The sequence below is a fragment of the Xyrauchen texanus genome, chromosome 48 (genome assembly GCF_025860055.1).
Source record: "Xyrauchen texanus isolate HMW12.3.18 chromosome 48, RBS_HiC_50CHRs, whole genome shotgun sequence".
In the NCBI taxonomy this organism is placed as follows: Eukaryota; Metazoa; Chordata; class Actinopteri; order Cypriniformes; family Catostomidae; genus Xyrauchen; species Xyrauchen texanus.
Genome location: NC_068323.1, coordinates 6101431 through 6121119, shown reverse-complemented (window position 1 = coordinate 6121119; position 19689 = coordinate 6101431). Strand labels below are relative to the sequence as shown.

The following is a 19689-nucleotide window of genomic DNA, read 5'->3' as shown; positions in this document are numbered from 1 at the left end:
CAATGATAGTCAGTAAAACATCTACTGAATTGTTTAGCAAGTTTGGAGCCTGCTGAGGGATCCAATTGTCCTAACATGAGATTCAGCCACCTTAGCTCAACCGGCATTGACCAGTAGGGGATCATGCTAATCTAAGATCATGCTAATCTCCTTCCAAATCAATAGTTAATGAGTTTTATCAGTCACTGTTTTACTGAAATATAACCGTGCCACAATAATACGCCTACTACACTCAACTACATGCATATATACACTTTATGTAGCAAAGCGTACATACAGGACATCTTGTAAGTTATCCGTTGATTAAATCATCTATAAGGCAATATTAGGCAATGCTATTGTGCAATATTTAAGAAAAGTCTATTGGCTACTGATGTGATTATTCATTGAAGGCATAACGTGCATTTGAAAAACATTTGTGAAGCTTTTCATAGCTTATAGGTCTACAATGTTGGGTACCATTTCATAACGTTTGGTTGAGAACATAGATATACCAATGTTAAAGTTGGCATGATATGAAGTCACTATCTATTTTCTAAATGCGTGTTATTGATCTTATTGTGAACGATTCATTCAATTTTTTGACCTTGTAATCTTATTTTTAATCCCCTTTTCTCCCAATTTGGAATGCCCAATTCCCACTACTTAGTAGGTCCTCGTGGTGGCGCGGTTACTCGCCTCAATCCGGGTGGCGGAGGACGAATCTCAGTTGGCACTTCTGAGACGTCAATCCGCACATCGTTGTGCACGACACCGCGGAGACTCACAGCATGTGGAGGCTCATGCTACTCTCCACGAACCACACACAACTCACCACACGCCCCATTGAGAGAGAACCACTAATCACCACCACGAGGAGGTTACCCCATGCAACTCTAGCCTTCCTAGCAACCAGGCCAATTTGGTTGCTTAGGAGACCTGACTGGAGTCACTCAGCACGCCCCAAGTGAATTTTAACTTTTGAATTTACACATTTACATATTTGCTGTATGAAAGACAGCACAAACACATATGCCTCGTGAAACTTTGGTTTTATTGAAAGTGTGGGGGACAAGGGGGGTAAATGCAATGTTTTATTTTTATTTTCTTGCTGCCGATTAAATTGTTTTTAATAGTATTTCTGAACCGTTGAGTTTATATGAAATGTACTTTAATAGGAGCTTAGCTACAAATGTAAATTCTTAAACCACATTAATAATATACATGATTTTCCTTTCTTTTCTTTTTTTTTAAACACTTTTTTTGAGTGGAAAATAAACGCTGCGGTCCACAGTGACTTCATGTGATAATTATGTTACTGTCACTTTAAAACCGTTCCGATTCTCTCTCTCTCTCTCTCTCTCTCGCTCGCTCGCTCATCTGTCTGAAGATAACGGGCCTTTAGAGTTAGAATGTCCGATTCATTTTAGAGACTCGGTTCGTTCAAACAATTCGTTTCGAAGAACCGCCAAAACCATTCACCAATTCTTGTGAAAAGTCCCAGCGTGCGATACGTATTCGCTAAAGAAACAATTATACACGACTATTTGATCAACATTAGCCATTAGCCTAGTTGTTTAATACAGTTGTTTCAATTGAGAATATAGCTTTCAAGGTTTTTCTTTAGATCGAATTAACTTAAGCGAACGAAAAAACAACAAAGTATTATCATATATTGCGTTGCTTATTATAGCCAATGTCTATGGTTTAAACACATCACTCACTTTCTACATTTCTCGCGGAGGCTACTAACCATCAAGTGATTCGTTGACGCTTTCCGAATCGGTTCATTTACTGAATTGTTCGAACGAACCGATTCAAGAGAACAATTCTTCCACGAAACGGATATCACTATCTGCTTTTTTCTCACCAACCTCTACTTCTTCACAGCATCGGTGGATGTATATAGGGCTTAGGTTGATTTCGATAGCACAGTTTCACATTTTCTTAATTTATTTTATTATTTATTTTGTGTTGCGGACAGACATGTGCGTCTGTGAAAATGATCGCTTATGTGCGCAGGTTGATCTAATCTTCAATTAGCGTTTTTTTATATTTTACTTCAACCCGTACGTGGATATATTGAAGGATTATTTGTGCTTTATACCTCTTGATGTGACAAGAAACCCAGAGATGTTATATAACCCGAATAACGCGCATTTTGGCACATGAAGAATATCGTATATGGAAAAATTCAATGCACGGAATATAAAGAGTCAAACAGACTGGTTATGGATTTTATGAACCTATTTCCGGATTATTTCAGCATCATTCATGATAACCGGCGTGCATTTATAATTTGGTAACTGCTGCATGCTATGACGTATGGCTAAAACACATGTTTTATGTAAAAACAAATTCTGTTTTTATTTAAGCAGCTAAAAGATGATGCCAACCCATTAACATCTCTGTAGCTGGCATTGGCATTTTTTCATTGGCTATAATACATCTTATCTCCTCTTTCCCCTGGTATTGGGGGTTAATGTTGGCATCTATTTGGCATAACTTTTTAATTAGCATTAGTATTTGATCAGTCTTAATTTCGAAGACACAGAAAGACAGAGAGGATACTTGAGAGACCATAACCAGCTTTAAGTTACCAAGCTATAGGTGGTTGGCACATTGGCCCTGTGCGTTCCCATTGCTTTCTAGCCCCTAGGTGGCTTTTGTAGGTGTTATTATAGCTATTATTCTAGTAGTTCTAGCGTAATGGACAGAAATAACGATGAGAGTTCCTCCAGCGATGGCATGGAGATGGAGATCATGCCTGGTTATGTGGAGCTCACCACAAGGGCATATTCAGTCATGTTCAGTGCCTTTAATGACTGTAAAGACTGTGGACTGGAGCGGTCCAGAAGAACCCTGCTGGATCATGCCGACATCACCTGGCCCGAGATCTTCACGTTCTTCATGTGTGCGGTCATGTGGACGCAGATGCGTAGGGGATTGACTGCGTATTTCTTTCAGGTATTCATAAAGTAGTAGTCCCAGTCAATGCGAAAACAGCTCGTGATGGACCGATAGCCTTTATATCGGCCAAACCGATATAGGCGCAGACATTTTGGCCTTTCAGCCGATAACCATATTTGCTTTTTACTTATTGCAAAAGATACCATCAAGGCACAGATATATAGTAACCATCTAGAATTTTACTGGCCGGTTTCTGGCCATTGTGAGATTATCGGTTATCGGCCGATAACCATCTTTGCATGTGGTTTCTACTCAAAAAGTCAAACTAGCGATAGACAGATATATAGTGTGGATATTTTATTGGCCGATATTTTGAGATTATCTGCATTTGGCCGATAACAATGTCTGCATGTTACTTCTACTTATCGCAAAAGTCGCCGTCATGGCAAATATAATTAATGATACAGATATAAATTGACCAACTTGTATAATTGGCCGATATTTGGCCATTGTAATGGCCGATAATCAAGTCTGCATGTTACTTCTACTTACCGCAAAAGTCGCCATCATGGCAAACATAATTAATGATACAGATATAAATTGACCAACTTGTATAATTGGCCGATATTTGGCCATTGTAATGGCCGATAATCAAGTCGGCATGTTACTTCTACTTACCGCAAAAGTCGCCGTCATGGCAAATACTAGTTATAGACAGATATCGACCAACCTAATATAATTGGTCGATATTTTGCCATTTTGGAGATTATTGGCATTTAGAGGATACCTATGGCCGTTTTTAAACTTTGTACTGCAAATTTAGCAGTTCAGGTGAACGCAAATAGTCAAAGACATATAAATATTAGTGGATAAATTGGCTGATAACTGTCGGTTCGGGATATTAACATAAAGTGTAAGCTACAAAGTGTCTTGAGAATGGATCGTGAATCATTTCTGTTGTCATTTTTAAGCAAATTTTGAGTAAATATGTTAAAAACTTAAATGAAATGATATTGTTTATAAATCAGCATTATATAGGTCATAAGCCATCATGCTCTCTAGATATCAGTATTGTTATTGGTCATAAAAAAAACCTTATTGATAAACGGTACTACATTAATCCATTGGTAATACATTTTACATAGTAGTTGTTTAATGCGGTTTCTTGACCAGGTTTGGAATAATGGAAAAAATCTGCACGATGCACTGTCAGGATCAGAACGAGACTGTGTTGAATTAAACACCAGGTTTTTAAGGATTATTGGCGCCTTCAATGAATATTTAAAAATCGTTGCATTACACCATTTGCATATTAAGGGCCATTTGAACACCAAAAAACGTATTCATAGCTGTAGCACTGTTTCTTCTCACCAATTGATGCATGAAGTTCACAAGTCATCATGTATGTGTTGCATTTCATGCACTCTTGAGCTCTGAGTGTTTTGGTCAATATTCATAGGTTCATAAATTCATGTAGACCTCACCTAAGTAGTAGCAAAGTATCCATAGAGCTGTTTTACATAGCTTTGACTTTGCATTTTACGTTTGTTTACATACAAGCTGCCTATGCAAAGAGGTCTTTGGACCCCAGGTTTTGTGTTTTTGCTTATTTTCAACCCATTTATGTGGCGAACGTTGATTTCACTTCCTGATTTGAAATGGCTGGGGCTGAAACGTGCACTCGGAGTGCAAGTTTGTAGCATGTGGCGTCATTTCCGTGGTCAATACCTCAATGACTCATAGGGGCTCATTTCCAGACTGCACTGTGTTGTGGTTTATTTCCCCTTTAGTGAAGTCTTTCCCCTCAGCATGTTGAGAAACCATGCCGGACGGCGCAGGGCAGCTGGCGTGACGTTTATACAGAAATATGCGATGCGTCAGGACCTTGTCTGGCTTGTAACCCTCGAGTCAGGGAGAGCAAGGTCTCGGGAATGCTGCAGTTTGCAAGTGGCAGAGATAAAATACGCATAGGTTTCGAAATGAAGAGATAAGCGACCTTTAGTCACTTATCAACATCTCAGGCCTAAATAACTCATGGTTCTTGGCTAATTATATCCCTCTTGTTGAAACAGGACGTCCCTTTCTACATAACAGAAGAGGTGGGAGAGTAAATGTATTCACTGGTATGTCACAATTTTTCGATCGATCCACAAAAATAATAAAAAATTGTTAATAATCAGAATTTTAAATCAGATTTGTGTGTGTGTGTGTTAGTCATCTATATGCTAGTGCATGCCTAAACTTTGACCAAATTCACATTTTGCTGATATCCACATTTAAAATGTACAGTCCTTCGATATGTCCCGTCCATACTTTGGGTTTCATTCAGAATAGGGTTGCCAACTCTCCTCTGTTAGTCAGGACGTCCTGTATTTTGGCCAAAATGAATAAGTCACATCCCAAAACATTCCAATGTTCTGCATCATGAACTCTATATTTAAAGGGACAAAATGAATCAACTCCTTAAATCGAAATCGAATCGAAGGTGTCCGAAGATTCCCACCCAGGGCCTGTACTAGGATGCGATCTTTGGGGGCATTTTGACCTTTTTGACCGCAACGCCCCTCCTAGTCCCCCCCCATCATTATGGTGCGTTCACATACAATGTGAAAGTTGGATTAAATTCGTTCGCGCGAGTTATGCAAACCCGCGAGTATTCCCGCTTCTCTTCCGGAAAAGGACAGGAGGAGGGGCTTCTACGAAAACGTATCTTTCCTCCATCAACCGTGGCCGAGATCACAATGATTGCTGCTCTGTATCTGTTGTCTAAGTCCCAGAAATGTTGACGTCATGTCATACAACCATTTTGTCATCCCATTTTTCCTGATTTCTTCTGCTACTACGTCAGTGACATCCGGACAATCTCAGTGCTGACGCATCATGCGAATGAAGCGATTTCGCGTTTCCGCTTCATTCGCGCCGCCCGCCGCAAATTCACGTCTTTGCATGTAATCCCACCACGCGAAACGCTCGATTCGAGTTGTATGTGAACGCACCATTAGACCCGGCCATTTTCCCACCTCTAATAACATTAAACCCAACGTACAGCCATTTGATTAATCCCTTGTGGTTTTCTATGCTGGTAAGCGCATAGCAAAATCCCAGTGAGCTCTGCAATGAACAAAGTGTTGCAGTTATAGTATTTTGTACTTTGAAATGCAACACAAGACTGTCTTGTACATCTTGAGATAATTTCTGGCTTACTCAGTAGTGTTTAGTCTCACGTGGACCATGGCCGGTGTTTAAAGCACATGGGTGCAATACGTAACAGAATCTGTCGCCATGTTACCTAATAAACAATTTATGAAATCAGCTCTTAGCGTTAATGAAGCCCATTTATTTTTAAAGTTCCCTTTTACTTTCATGTTCACAGATCCAAGAGACAAACAGCATGCGGCCATCTGGCCGGTCCCGTAAACCGTGTATGAAAGTGTGTGAGTCTGTGTGTTGGTGGTCAGGTGAACACATGTGGTTTTAGCCTTTGAAGTGACCACAATGGCCACCAACCGCTGACTGACATTTCCATTGGAGCCAGTTTACTGTAGCTTCATTTTTATCTCAACATACTCCAGTATCACAGATTTATAAAACTTGTACTGAAGAATGAGTTGAATATTCTTCGGTATGTAAAAAAACAAAAATGAAGGTCCTGGTGACCGTCATCACCACTATGATGAACTTTGGGTGTCTGAAGATCCACCAAAATAAATATGTCACACTTTGCATTGTCCAGACATTAACCTTTGAACCCTGTTTCTTAACAGTGGTTCTTAACATACAGAGGTCATCAGGGGTATCCCTCCATAAGATAATAATGACAAGTACGAGTTAACGCACCTACGTCAAAATACCGCTTGAAAACATCAAAATGGATCAAATGTAGTTGGTGCTGACACATCACAACATGGTGCTGAGTGACTCTTGGGAATGTGCATCCCTGTATTGACCCTGAAAGGCAATTAAAGTATACGTCCACCCAGAGGCCTGATAAGTATTGATGTATTCCTCATTTGCTGTCGTGCTCTGAGTGGACGTTGCGTGCCAGTATCAGCAGGCATCTTCTAACAGCTCAACGCTTCCTCTTTGTGCCGCCCTGTTTCGTCAATGTTGATCTCAGATACATCGTCTTTCAAATGACAGCAGTAAACTAACATGTTGTTTCAATAGCAGTCAAAGCATTTGGAAATTGAAGAGACTGTTAGCATAGCTGGACCCAACAGGGAGTTTGTGTGTGTATGAGGCAAGGGGTGGGGCGACCGGGTGTGAATGAGGACACATTTAGGCTCTGTGGTTTTTGACTCTCTTAAGTTATTGACACAATCACTGCTTGAATGTCCTTATCTATAATGCAACATTTTGGCATCTCTTTCTTTGTGTGTGTGTGTGTGTGTGTGTGTGTGTGTGTGTGTTTGAGTGTGAGATTGTTCACCTAGAGATGAACATTCTGTCTGTAGGGGTGAATAAATAATGCATTTTTGGGTGGACTATTCCTTTAGCTCTCTTGAGATCTCGCAGATGCAAAGAGAGAACGGCAAACAGTGGAGAAATGACACTGTGTGGACAGTATCGTGAATGATGTCCGTTTACATACGTGGGAGACGTGGTCATTTGCTTTTTATTTGCTTAACAAAAGCACCTGCTATCCTTGAACGGTTGCTACGGAAACTGCATTTTGAGCAGAGAAGTAGCTCTCATACAAGACCCCCATAACAAAATGTTTCAGTTGTGTTTAGGTGTCAAGTTCAGACTTTTAACCATCCCGTGTTCTGGGAGAGCGCGGATAAATAGTTGGAAGTTGCCGCTGGTTAATTTTTTCCTACTCCCTTAAAGATATGAATGAAATAAGTGTCCTGAGATATCTCACCGATCTCGGTGACAGCTGTAGTCTTTGTAAACCGCAAACAAAAATATTGAGACTTTTCACCTGTCAGTCATTTTACTAGTTCTCATAGTGTTGTACTTGAAGCTGATCATTGAGGCTGTGATTCATAATGTTTGTCAGTTGAGGGCGCTATTGTGCCACTGTTGAATTTGACAGGAACAATGAATGCTGCTCTTTTTCTCCGTTTTGGTCTCAATATTATCTTTGGAGGGCGGGGTTTTGGAATGAGGGGGCGTGGCTAATTCAACAGCTCGGTCACGTGATAGCTTAAGAATGCTAAAATCGCTTATAGCACCTTTAAAATAAATCTGCATTCCCAGAGGAACATTTTAAAGCTCAGAGATTGATCTTTTAAAACTCATGAGACTTATTGGAGCTACAGTAATTTAAATGTTTTATTAAGTATAAATATTTAAGCCTCAGATCGTTTACTCAGTCACTGTTCATTTTCATTGCATCTTTTATCCATACAATAAGAAGTGAATGGTGACTGTGGCTAACAGAAGTTAGAAGTCAGTCTGTCACACTGGATAAACATGTTTTTTGGGTAAACTTATCCCCTCAAGTTTGCAAACTGATCAGCGTTGTTCAGTTCTGACTGTGTCTGGCAACAATTGCTCAATCTAGAGGCGGTGACAGTGGTATGGGGGTGGGGCCTTTGGTGACAGCTGGTCTCCATAAATAACCCCAGCGGGTGGAGATAGAGAGCCATGCGGTGAGACCCTGCCGTGCGCGCCAAGCTGCCCTGTCAGCCAATCAGAGGATACAATAAGACCCACTATCACTAGAGTGAAGGCACGTGATGCCAACGTATGGCCACCCGCCTTACCAAGTGTCAGCTTGTCCTACTTTCCTCATCTTGGGCCAAAGGGAGAATGTAGATCAGGTGACGTTGGGTGAAGGTGGTACAGATAAATGATTAAGTCGCATCTTCAGTTACTTGACGTTCGGCTTGTGGAGTCCACACATCAGTACCAAGCAGGACAGATAGTCCGTCATGTGAGAGATGAGAGGTGAAGAGATAGTATGTACTGCGGCACATGTACATGCATATGTAAACATACTAATAAAGCACCCAGGTGCTCCAAAGATGAGGTGCTACTCAAAGGAATAGTACAGGGATAGTTGGGTCACGATTCATTTGATGTCATGAGCTAATTTTAGTGACCAATCCACAACTGTTTCAAGAGGAGAGAGTACTTCTGACGAACAGCTTGTGTTGACCCAACAGCTACATCTTTTAACAGTGTGCAAATACATGCACTGTTATTATAGAGCTACAGCGGGATTTTGCATAGTTGAGCTACAATCTACATCTGTCTGTCTAGGTAAACGTGACAATGCACAATGTAATATTTGAAAGAAGCATAGCCTTTGTATTTCGGAGCATGCACATAATGGCGAGGCCAATTGTGATCTGATTAACTTGTTAAAAATGGATTATCTAGGTCTGTCAGTGACTTGGACCGAATCAATGGGACTAAAGCGTTAACATTACCTTTTAATGAGTGGTGTAGCACTGTAGGGTAAAGATTATGACTAATATTTTAAAGGATGCTGGGTTGAATCTTACAAAACTCTGGTAATCTGTCAAATTGATCATTCTGACATCACTATAGTAACAAAAACAAACAAACAAACAAACGTTCCCTTACAAAATGTGCCCTTGAGCAAGGCACCCCGGGTTGCTCCTGTAATGAGTTTATGGTGTTGCATTGTGTGTGGCGATAAATGAGGACTCTATAGCCCTCATATACTCAGCAGATTGTGAACTAGGCTAAGTGCTATTTCTGTTGGCTTGACTGTTATTCTGCAGACTTGGTTTAGGTTTTTTTTTCTTCCCGCCAAAATGAAACCAAAGATTCTAACTCAAAATCCTCCTACAGTTTTCAAGCTACATCCACCAAACTCGGTACAGACCTTCATACTTTTCTGATTTAATGAGAAATATGTTTTATAACTGATCGGACTTATGGTTTTCACACAGCGGATGATCCAAAAAAATAATAATTACATTGACGGAATTTTCAAATGAAGCAACCAAATTGGCCCGGTTGCTAGGGAGGGTAGAGTCACATGGGGTAACCTCCTCATGGTTGCTATAATGTGGTTCTCGCTCTTGATGGGGCAGGTGGCGAGTTGTGCGTGGATGCCGTGGAGAATAGCGAAGCCTCCGCATGCGCTACGTCTCCGCGGTAACACGCTTAACAAGTCACGTGATAAGAAGCGCGGATTGACGGTCTCAGATGTCGAGGCAACTGAGATTCGTCCTCCGCCACCCGGACTGAGGCGAGTCACTACACCACCACGAGGACTTAGAGCGCATTGGGAATTTGAGCGTTCCAAATTGTGGAGAATTTTTTTTGAAAATTCCGTCAACGTAAGTTGGGAATAGAACTGTCAAAAATTCAAATGTATACAAACCCACCCATGGCCTTATATCTGTTTTAAGTTGCTCTCTCTGTGTCGGTCGGTTTTAAAACTATTTCAACTTTCAGTCAAGATTTTATCAAGCCAACATACTGTATTACTACAAAATACTAGAATTTATTTCCCTCTTGTGTTCCACAGCCTTTTGCACAATGGTGTTGTCTTCAGCCGAAAGACATCTCCAAGATGCCGGAGAGCGCGTGGAAGCTGGTCTTCTACACCATGTCGTGGTCATATAGTACCTATCTTCTGTTTTTCTCCAACTATTCATTCTTCCAAAATCCTCCCTCTGTTTTTTACGGTAAGCTTCATGAGTGTTACATCACTTATTGAATATATATTCAACAAACATGATTAATTACATATTTATTTTTAATGCATTATTTGTTATATATTAACCATACTGAATTAACATGTTAAATTGACAGTCCTAATATACATGCATATGATAAAATGTCTTATAAAATTGAAGTCGGTTATTAGACGAACAAATAGTCGGACAATGTGATGAATCCATAAAGTGTGTTTATTAGAAAAAAGTTGGTCAATTAGGAAAAGAAACAATTTTTGACCATTGTTGATGTTTAATGATGACTAAAGATCAGATTGGTAGACGTGCTGCCTTCATAAGCACATGGCACAGTTAGCTATTATATATTAAACCATCTTATCAACATGATAATCAACGGGTAGATATACGAGCTGTAGTCGCTCTTCTAAACAATCTCTTTTATGAGGCCGGTGTTTTACTTATCATCAGTAAGTTGAGGGTCATTCTCCATTTCTTGCTGTTCCTTTTATGGCTGTGAAGTTCACATCACGCATTAACCTTTAATGCCACATGTTTCAAAGTGTTGTTTAGCAACACACAAACCAATCATAAACTGCCTCAGTGCTTGTCTCATTAAATGATAATGCACTTTGTTGAGGGAAGCAAAATGACAATAAAGCATTACTGCATTGCTGAAGAGATGGTGTAGTTTTTGTAGTATATTTCAGAGGCCTTAAAGGGATTCTTAAACCAGGATTAAATTAACGCAGGGTTTAGAATGACCCTGGATTAATAATTTCTAGCATGGAATACCCACATGTCACGGGTTTGTGCCATCTCTCTTTGTCTAGACTGGAAGAGAGGGATGCCGGTTCCCACAGATATCGCTATAGCGTACCTGATCCAGGGCAGCTTCTACGGCCATTCCATATACGCCACCATCTACATGGACGCGTGGAGAAAGGACTCCCTCGTCATGGTGGTGCATCACTTCATCACGCTGGCCCTCATCACGTTCTCCTATGCCTTCAGGTCTGCCTGTCCAAATGGGTTTTTTGAAGTTCCAGTTTCCATAGTAACAACAATACCCGCAGCTCAAAGTAGCTTGTATCAGCTCAGAGAATGTGAGATAAAAACAGTCAGATAAAACTTAGCAAGCACTTGTCATTGTGGTGTAGTTGACTTGACTGTTTCTGATCAAATCTTTCTTAGATACCACAACATTGGCATCCTAGTCCTTTTTCTTCACGACATCAACGACATTCAGCTGGAGTTCACCAAACTCAACGTCTACTTCAAGACCCGGGGCGGGAAAGACTACTTCATCAATGACGTCCTGTCCAACATGGGCGCCGTTAGCTTTAGCATCACCTGGTGAGGCTCGCTTGCGGATCACACACCTGAACGGTTTTGCTAATTAATGCAACCATACACTGCCTGGCCAAAACCAATATTTAATTGGACGGCCTTTAGCCTTGATTACGGTGCGTATTTGTTGTGGCATTGTTTCGAAAACCTTATGCAACATCACAACATTTATTTCCGCTGCATTAATTTTGGGCTAAGATCTTGTAATGTTGACGGGAGAGTCGAACCACTCCGTAAAGTCTTCTGCAAGAGGTTAAGATGGTTAAGGTCAGGACTCTGTGGTGGCCAATTCATGTGTGAAAATGATTCCTCATGCTCCCTGAACCACTCTTTCACAATTCGAGATTGATAAATATTGGCATTGACGTCCTGCAATATGCCCGTGCCATCAGGGAAAAAGCATCCATTGATGGTATAACCTGGTCATTCAGGTAGTCAGCGGACTATATTTTATTGCTGCATGACGTTGCTGAGCCATGACCTGATCAATTGAAGCAACCCCAAATCATAACACGGCAACTTTTCGTTGGGCCAAGCCATGCAATTACACAGTAAAAAGCATTATACAAGGTTTAATGGGATGTACACAGGTAGATGCACATCCTTTGTTGATTTCAGAACAACATTCCTATCAACCTAGCATTGTCCTTTAATCGTAGGCATTGGATTGGAGTTAAGGCTAGGATATACTTGCCGTTACATCTAGCTCTCTAGAGTATACTCCATTGACTGCGAGACTACATTGGCGCGTTTGACACATACGAACTAAGACTGCTTTTTGATGCTTTTCTAGCAGTCAGCGGCACGCACATGTGCAGATAATGCATAAAGACATGGACAGTTCATGTCTTTTGCACGACATCTTTTGATGATAGAATTTGCGCCACGTAGCGTCACCTACAAAAGTAGCAAGAATCCATTTTTGAACCGTTCTAACTAAAGCGTTCAAGACTACTGCAAATCATTATTAAAATTTCAACAAAACCTCGTTCACGTTAGCAAGCTAGATAATGCTACCGTGGTGACATTTAAATCAGCAGAATTTGCCACATCACTGAAAATTTTTAAAAACGTAGATACGCAGAATTTGTGTTGCGCACTGCCTTCGTGACTTAGAGGTGCATGAAAAAGTATACTTTGGACTTTAGGCAACAACAAAGGATGTTCATCAGGAACATGCCCTACTTGGGTTACATTTTGCCATCTATAACGGGATATAGTACCTCACGAGTGAGCTAGTTTATGGTTTCTTCCACAGGTTTTGGTTCCGTTTGTACTGGTTCCCGCTCAAAGTGCTGTGGGCCTCGTGTGTTACCAGCATCCAGTCTGTTCCCCACATCCCTTTCTACTTCTTCTTCAACACGCTGCTCTTCATCCTGCTCATCATGAACATCTACTGGTTCCTGGTAAGAATGGCTATACTTAGACAAATGGGTTTGATGCTATAGCTCTGGTCTGGTTACCAGGAGATTGCTGGCCCAAGTCCCAAAAGGAGAACACAGTGATCCATCACCATGGTGCTCTCAAACAAAGGAACTCAAAGATGTCCCAGGTTGCTGTAAAGTGACATGACTACCACCGACAACATGAATATTTTTGGATACCTCCCTCATCTAACACATCAGATTCTACTAATTAGCTCCAGGTATTATCCTAGGAATAAGTGTAGTTTTAAGTCCCTTTTAACCAAATCTGAACCAAAAGATTTCATGACTTTCAGTTCCATTAGTGGTTCTCAAATGCGCATCTTTCGCTAATGTGGACGCATCACTGAGCTAAAATACTCAGACAGTGTTTCTGGCACCACTCAGGCGGCTGTGGCTCAGGTGGTAGAGCGGGTTGGCCACTAATCGCAGGGTTGGCGGTTCGATTCCCGGCCCACATGACTCCACATGTCGAAGTGTCCTTGGGCAAGACACTGAACCCCAAGTTGCTCCCAATGGCAGGCTAGCGCCTTGCATGGCAGCTCTGCCACCAATGGGACACAGTGTAGGGTTAAAAGGTTAAAAAGGCGCTATATAAGTGCAGACCATTTACCATTTACTCAGTGTCACTACAACACCGCTATTGAACCAGCAGCACGACCAGTGTGGCCTAATTCCCGATGAAATGACTCGTTGAGCAGGTTCTTTTAAATCTACAGTGCAAAACATATTTCCAAATATTTCTTCCTCAAAGTACTTTAAGAATTGTTAATGGAACCGTTAAGGAACGAAAATTGCTGGGAGGAATCGGAACTGAAATTCCTCACAAATTGCATCTTTATTACTTACACCGTACACACCTTGTTACCCTGAGATCAGTGGCATCAGATTAGCCATTGGCAAGTATTTAGCTTTTGTATCCAAAGTGTCTTGAAGTAAAATTACTACATTGTAAGTGCAATAATTGTGAGCACTTTTCCACTTCATAAGCTTGAAACAAAAACTGGGTTTCTAGCCAAACTCTTTAACCAGCAGAGACCCATTGCAGGTTGTATTTTGCAGCTGTTACCGCTCTGAAATGTGTGTAAATATCAGTTAAAAGAAAAGGGCTAGTTAGTTTTTGTATTCTTTTTTGCAGTTCATCGTGCTGTTTGTGGTGAAAGTCCTGACAGGCCAGATGAAGGAGTTAAACGACGTCAGAGAATACGAGGAAGACAAGCAAAAGGAGGAAGAGGATGCTGATCAGAACTCTGCCGAAGGGTAGGTGGATAACTGAATTAGTCTGTGGTTAGCTCTGGTATAAAGCACATGTATTTGAGAGGAAGTGTTGTGGTCTTCTAGCAGTTGATTTCGTGCAGAACTGAGAGTTGCAGTAAGCCATCAAAAAACACTGCTGTAACTTACCCGTCTTACATCAAAATATAATTTTGCTTCACCAAGAGATGATAAACTTAAGTAGCTAAGGCCATGTACACACTAATACATTTTCGTTTGAAAACGCATCTTTTTCTCAATGTTTTGGTCTTCCATCAACACTGGGACAGCGGACATTTTGCTTTTCAAAAATGCTCTCCCATGTGGATATATTTGAAAACGTTGCATTCGAGTTATAGAGTGGACTGGGAAAACGGTGGCATTGGAAAAACAATGGATGTCATGTGACGCAGTCATGTGATCCATCCAGCCCTAAACAATCAAGATGGCGGCCCATGGTGTAGCAGCGTTTTTGTGCCCGCTATCCACTTTGATAGCGTTGTTAAAGATAAAAGTTACCTTGTACAACCTTCACATTACATTCCTATAAGGCGACAGAAAGTTTACATGGAATTGGACTATAGCGTTTCAGACATGGAACAGTGATATTTTGCATGCACAGAAGGAGATTTAAGTGTTTTTAGATGTTTATAGTGTGGATGAGCAACTTTGGGAATACGTGTGTGAACGGAGAGTGTAACAATAATGGCGAAGTATGGAGATTCTCACGAAACCTGGAATGAAAATGTCCAGGTCAAATTGCCAAATCAATACTAAAAATAAGAAACTTGCAGACGTTTAGGACCATTCCGATGTTTTTTGTGATTTTCTCCCAAATTTGGAACGCTCAATTCCCAGTCCTTGTAGTGGCATAGCGGCTCGCCTCAATCCGGGTGGCGGAGGATGAATTTCAGTTGCCTCCGCGTCTGAGACCGTCAATCCGCGCTTCTTATCACGTGGCTTGTTGAGCGTGTTACTGCGGAGACCTAGCGTGTGGAGGCTTCACGCTATTCTCCACGGCATCCACACACAACTCACCACATGTCCTACCGAGAGCGAGAACCACTTTATAGCGACCACGAGGAGGTTACCCCAAGTGACTCTACCCTCCCTAGCAACCAGGCCAATTTGGTTGCTTAGGAGACCTGGCTAAAGTCACTCAGCATGCCCAGGGGGTGGTAGTCAGCGCCAATACTCGCCGAGCTACCCAGGCCCCACTTATGATTTTGGAATAAAATTGGACCAGGACATTATCTTGACCATTTTAGTGAGAATCGCCCACTACCTTAAAAGACCAACATAGCTGGTGATCAGTGCTTTATTAGGTTTTCCTAACAAGACTACCTTGGTTAACTAGCTTTACTAGACCTACTATGCTGATTTAGCCTTACCAGCTAAACTGCTATACTGGTCCACCAATCCAAACTAGTGCCAAATGAGCACTAACCAGAATAAACCAGTGTAGACCACCATTGGAATTCACGCTAGCCAAAGCTAGTCTTTTAGCAGGGTTGCTACCTAGACTAGCGAAGTATAAAAAGATGGAGTATTACATTGCATTACTTCCTTGTTCTATGCTCAATTTGGGCCGTTTCTTTAAGTTTTAACGGTTGGGAAGTGTTTGCTACAGCTCAAGATCAAGACCGCTTTGTACCACTTGCCTAGCTGCTAGTGTCTTAACTATGATTTCAGCAAACAACCTCTCCTTATCATAGCTTTATCTGTACCAATCTGAGATCATTAGGTGCACCAGGCCGTTTCAAGTCAACCTGTGAAACGAGTAGATTGAATGAATGTGTCCTCTCACGTAGATGTGATAATCATCACGCCATCAGTCCTGTTCTTATCTCTCTAACCTTGAAGTGAAGTGATATACGACCCTGTCACATGCATCCTTTGACCACCTCCTTCTACCCTAGTTTCTCTATTGCAGAGTTCAGAATGGCACACTACCCACACTTCTCTTACTACTTCTGCCTATCTGCCATAGACAGACATTAGGAAGAGAAGTATGGTAGTACGCCATTCTGAACTCTGCCTATGTCTGGTCCTTCCTTTCAGGAAACACTTGCAGAACGGAACTGCTAAGAAGAAACATCTATAACGTCTCAGTGCCGCCACCTGCAGGCAATAATTGCAAGGTAACGGGTGACCTAGTTTGATTCCAACCTGAGAACGTCACCGTGTTTGGACAGCCATGAAGAGAACGACAAGAAGAAACAAATCGACCATGATCAGTTTTATTTCTATAGTTTTTTTTTTTTTAAATCACTGTAATTATAATTGTTATTGTTATTACAGCACTGTGAATGTTATTTGGTGTTCTTTGTCTCACATATTGCTTTGTAGAATGGGGGATTGTTCAATCCCTGCTGGAAAAATCAAGCTTAAGATGGTAGCTGTGTTTTGGAACATGGTAGCTGGTTTCAAGATGGTCGACCAGCTACCATGTTCCAAAAACCAGCTTGACAACCCTAGTCCAAGATGGTCTCCCAGCTTGGACCATCTAGAAACCAGCTACCATCTTAAGCTGGTTTTCCAGCAGGGAATTTAGGATGTTGTCATGAACCTACAGGTGGTACACCGCCTGAGAACATGTTTGAAACCAGTAGAACACGCAATAATCAGGTTTTGCGGTCTTCATCAGGGACCGCGATATGTTTGATTAGAATAAGACTTTTGTTGTTTTGTTGTATTTATTTTAATTCCAGGATTGCAGGTGTTGTAAAGGGAAAGGGCTGGTCATTATTCTGTTGTAGCAAGTACTAGTGCATGAATCAGCTGGCTTGTTTTTTAATATGTACTAACTTAAAGCCTACACAGGTTACAGCCGCCCAAACAGCCTGACCTGCGTCAATCAAACACACATCTGTACAGTATTACCATGTCTGAATGTACATGATTTAAAGGGGATTGATTTTAATGTCTGGATTCCAATAACTGTCTGAAAATACTGCTTGCATTTATTATGTAAAAAAAACAAATGGCCCATTTACTTTTCTTTTCCACAAGCATCCGTTTCTGCAATGACGGCAAAGCTAGCTACTGATCGGCCAGAGAATATTATTATTTCATATAAATACGGATCCAGATCTCTTAGATCATGGAAACCAATTGAGTTTGTCAACATAGAGATACACAAATTAATCCAACCTGCTGAAGTATTAATGCAGATGCTGTATTGAGGAATGCATGAACATTTCAATATGCTGGAACTGATCTTATCTGGCGTACTCCGGGGCGGATTTAGGCATGGGCGACATGGGCATCGTGCAGGGGGTGGCACGAGGCAGTAGAGACCCCAAGGGTCAACAACATTGGGGGTGTGTTTAAGCAGCACCCCCACACCCGGTCAACAACTTTTGGGAGTGTGTTGAAGCGGATTTTGCCCAGGACGCCAAACAAGCTAGAACCGCTACTGGTCGTACTCCATTGATCACTGTCAAAAATGGCAATGTATACTTGAAATGTTGATTAGCCTACTGTATCGCGTGCAAATGTGCACATCAACATTTCTTTTGAAAGCCGAGAAATTTGCGTTCCGGTGGAATAGCGCACAAGTGCGGACGAGACCCGTCTGTCGTGGTGGTGACGTCTTCCGTTCTCAAGGCTAGCTTGCGCTAAGAGTTAGCCGTTTGCGAATTTAGTCGTTTGGTCTCAATGTTTTGTTTTGGGATTGTCATTTAGGCATTGTTTAGCAATTAGAATTGCTGCTGTTTTAAAGTTAAAACCGAGAATCTAGTATAAATTCGTTAATTATATATACACATTAGGTCTACATGGGTAATGTCGAAAGAGTCACTCTTCCCCAAAACCGAACTTTGGATTTTCACTGAACAAGGGTTACCACCTCGCCATCTAATCGTTAAACGGCACTCTCCATTTATTTTCTTTATGTAAAAATGTCCTTAAATCCCGGAATTTTTTGCCCTATTTTTTATTTTATTTTAAAATTGTTTGCATGCTTATTTTTCCATTTAACACGGCTCACGTCTCCATCCGATCACAATTAGAGCGTGAGAGTGGAAATAATTGTGTTGCGCTGAGAATCTTCAGAGTGTTGATACTCTAAAAACGTGCCAAAAATGTTTAACCGCAGGCGAGCGTTATGCCGTCAAGAGTTTGAAATGTCCAGAGAAATTGCGTGGAGGTATGTTGTTATAAATCTGGGGTTATCCCAATGTTATTTAAATGAAATTGCACTGTCATTTCTTATTATTGTTTCTATTGTTCTGCATAAAAGATTAAAAAAAAATGTGGATGCTGGGGGATTTTTACAGATTACTTTTAACATGGACAAAATAAGTTTATCTTGGACCATTTATTCATTGCAGGATTTGTTTTAGTTGATTTCGGTCTGACCACTAGGAGGTATTTCGACTTTTGTAATGGAACAATTTTAATAAAACCATATGATTTAGTGGATTGAACCAATTGTGTTGTATCATGTTTTTCCATTTAATAAAATCTGTCCCAAAAAACAACTGCAATATCGACTTATTTCAACAAATGCCTTTATTTGTTTTACTTCGTCTTTTGCCCCAAGAATCAAGTTTGTGTACCTCTAGTTTCTACAGTTCGAAAAGTAAAATTGGGAGAACAAAAGATTTTAAATCAGTGCATGTCGAAGCATTATTAACTTCCATAAATAACAGCAAATTTGTACCATACTGCTTTCACATAAATGGTGAAAGCAGGACTGGACTTCGGATGTCAAAGCACACATTAGCATTCGGAAAGAAATCGGGGGTACTGTACACAAGGACAGCACAGAAAAAACGTTATTCCAATCGTTTAAGAGGGATTGTAATCTTCAAGATAAAATTAGGTGAAGAGAAACATGAAATATCGGTCACCAATCGTCACATTATAAACATATAATACTCGCTTTAAAGAGAATCAGCAGTTTTTGCATCGAAGTGAGTTGAAACTTGCGACAAAGATTTAGTGTCAACAGATAGACGAAGAGTTCAACTCAACCCAGAGCATGCTTTTGGCCCACTCTGTAGTAGCTGCCAGTGAAGATACCCAATGCTTTCAGCACTGCTTAAAAGTACAATCCGTAATTGACTCGACACGTTAATGCTAACACAACAAACACCCATTGAACAACTGCAACGCTTGACACTTAGCCAGTTCCTGCATTCAGTGTTCGGCTAAGTGGCTCTGTT

The 19689-nt window shown here is 40.9% G+C and overlaps 1 protein-coding gene across 1 annotated transcript; it reads left to right on the top strand.

Annotated features, from left to right (window-relative positions):
• Positions 1–1835: 1835 nt before the first annotated feature.
• Positions 1836–16728, top strand: LOC127639647 (ceramide synthase 1-like). Its single transcript, XM_052121772.1, has 7 exons — positions 1836–2946; positions 10343–10502; positions 11324–11504; positions 11685–11846; positions 13099–13246; positions 14403–14524; positions 16580–16728. The coding sequence occupies exons 1-7, from the start codon at positions 2689–2691 to the stop codon at positions 16620–16622; spliced, it is 1074 nt and encodes a 357-aa protein (XP_051977732.1). The 5' UTR covers positions 1836–2688; the 3' UTR covers positions 16623–16728.
• The last annotated feature ends 2961 nt before the right edge of the window (positions 16729–19689 follow it).

Bases quoted from the DNA above. Each gene is read 5' to 3' on its own strand.
- LOC127639647 (XM_052121772.1), top strand. From the start codon at position 2,689: ATGGACAGAAATAACGATGAGAGTTCCTCCAGCGATGGCATGGAGATG. The intron at 10,503-11,323 runs GTAAGCTTCATG...CTCTTTGTCTAG, and splicing joins TCCTCCCTCTGTTTTTTACG to ACTGGAAGAGAGGGATGCCG. The intron at 11,505-11,684 runs GTCTGCCTGTCC...AATCTTTCTTAG, and splicing joins ACGTTCTCCTATGCCTTCAG to ATACCACAACATTGGCATCC.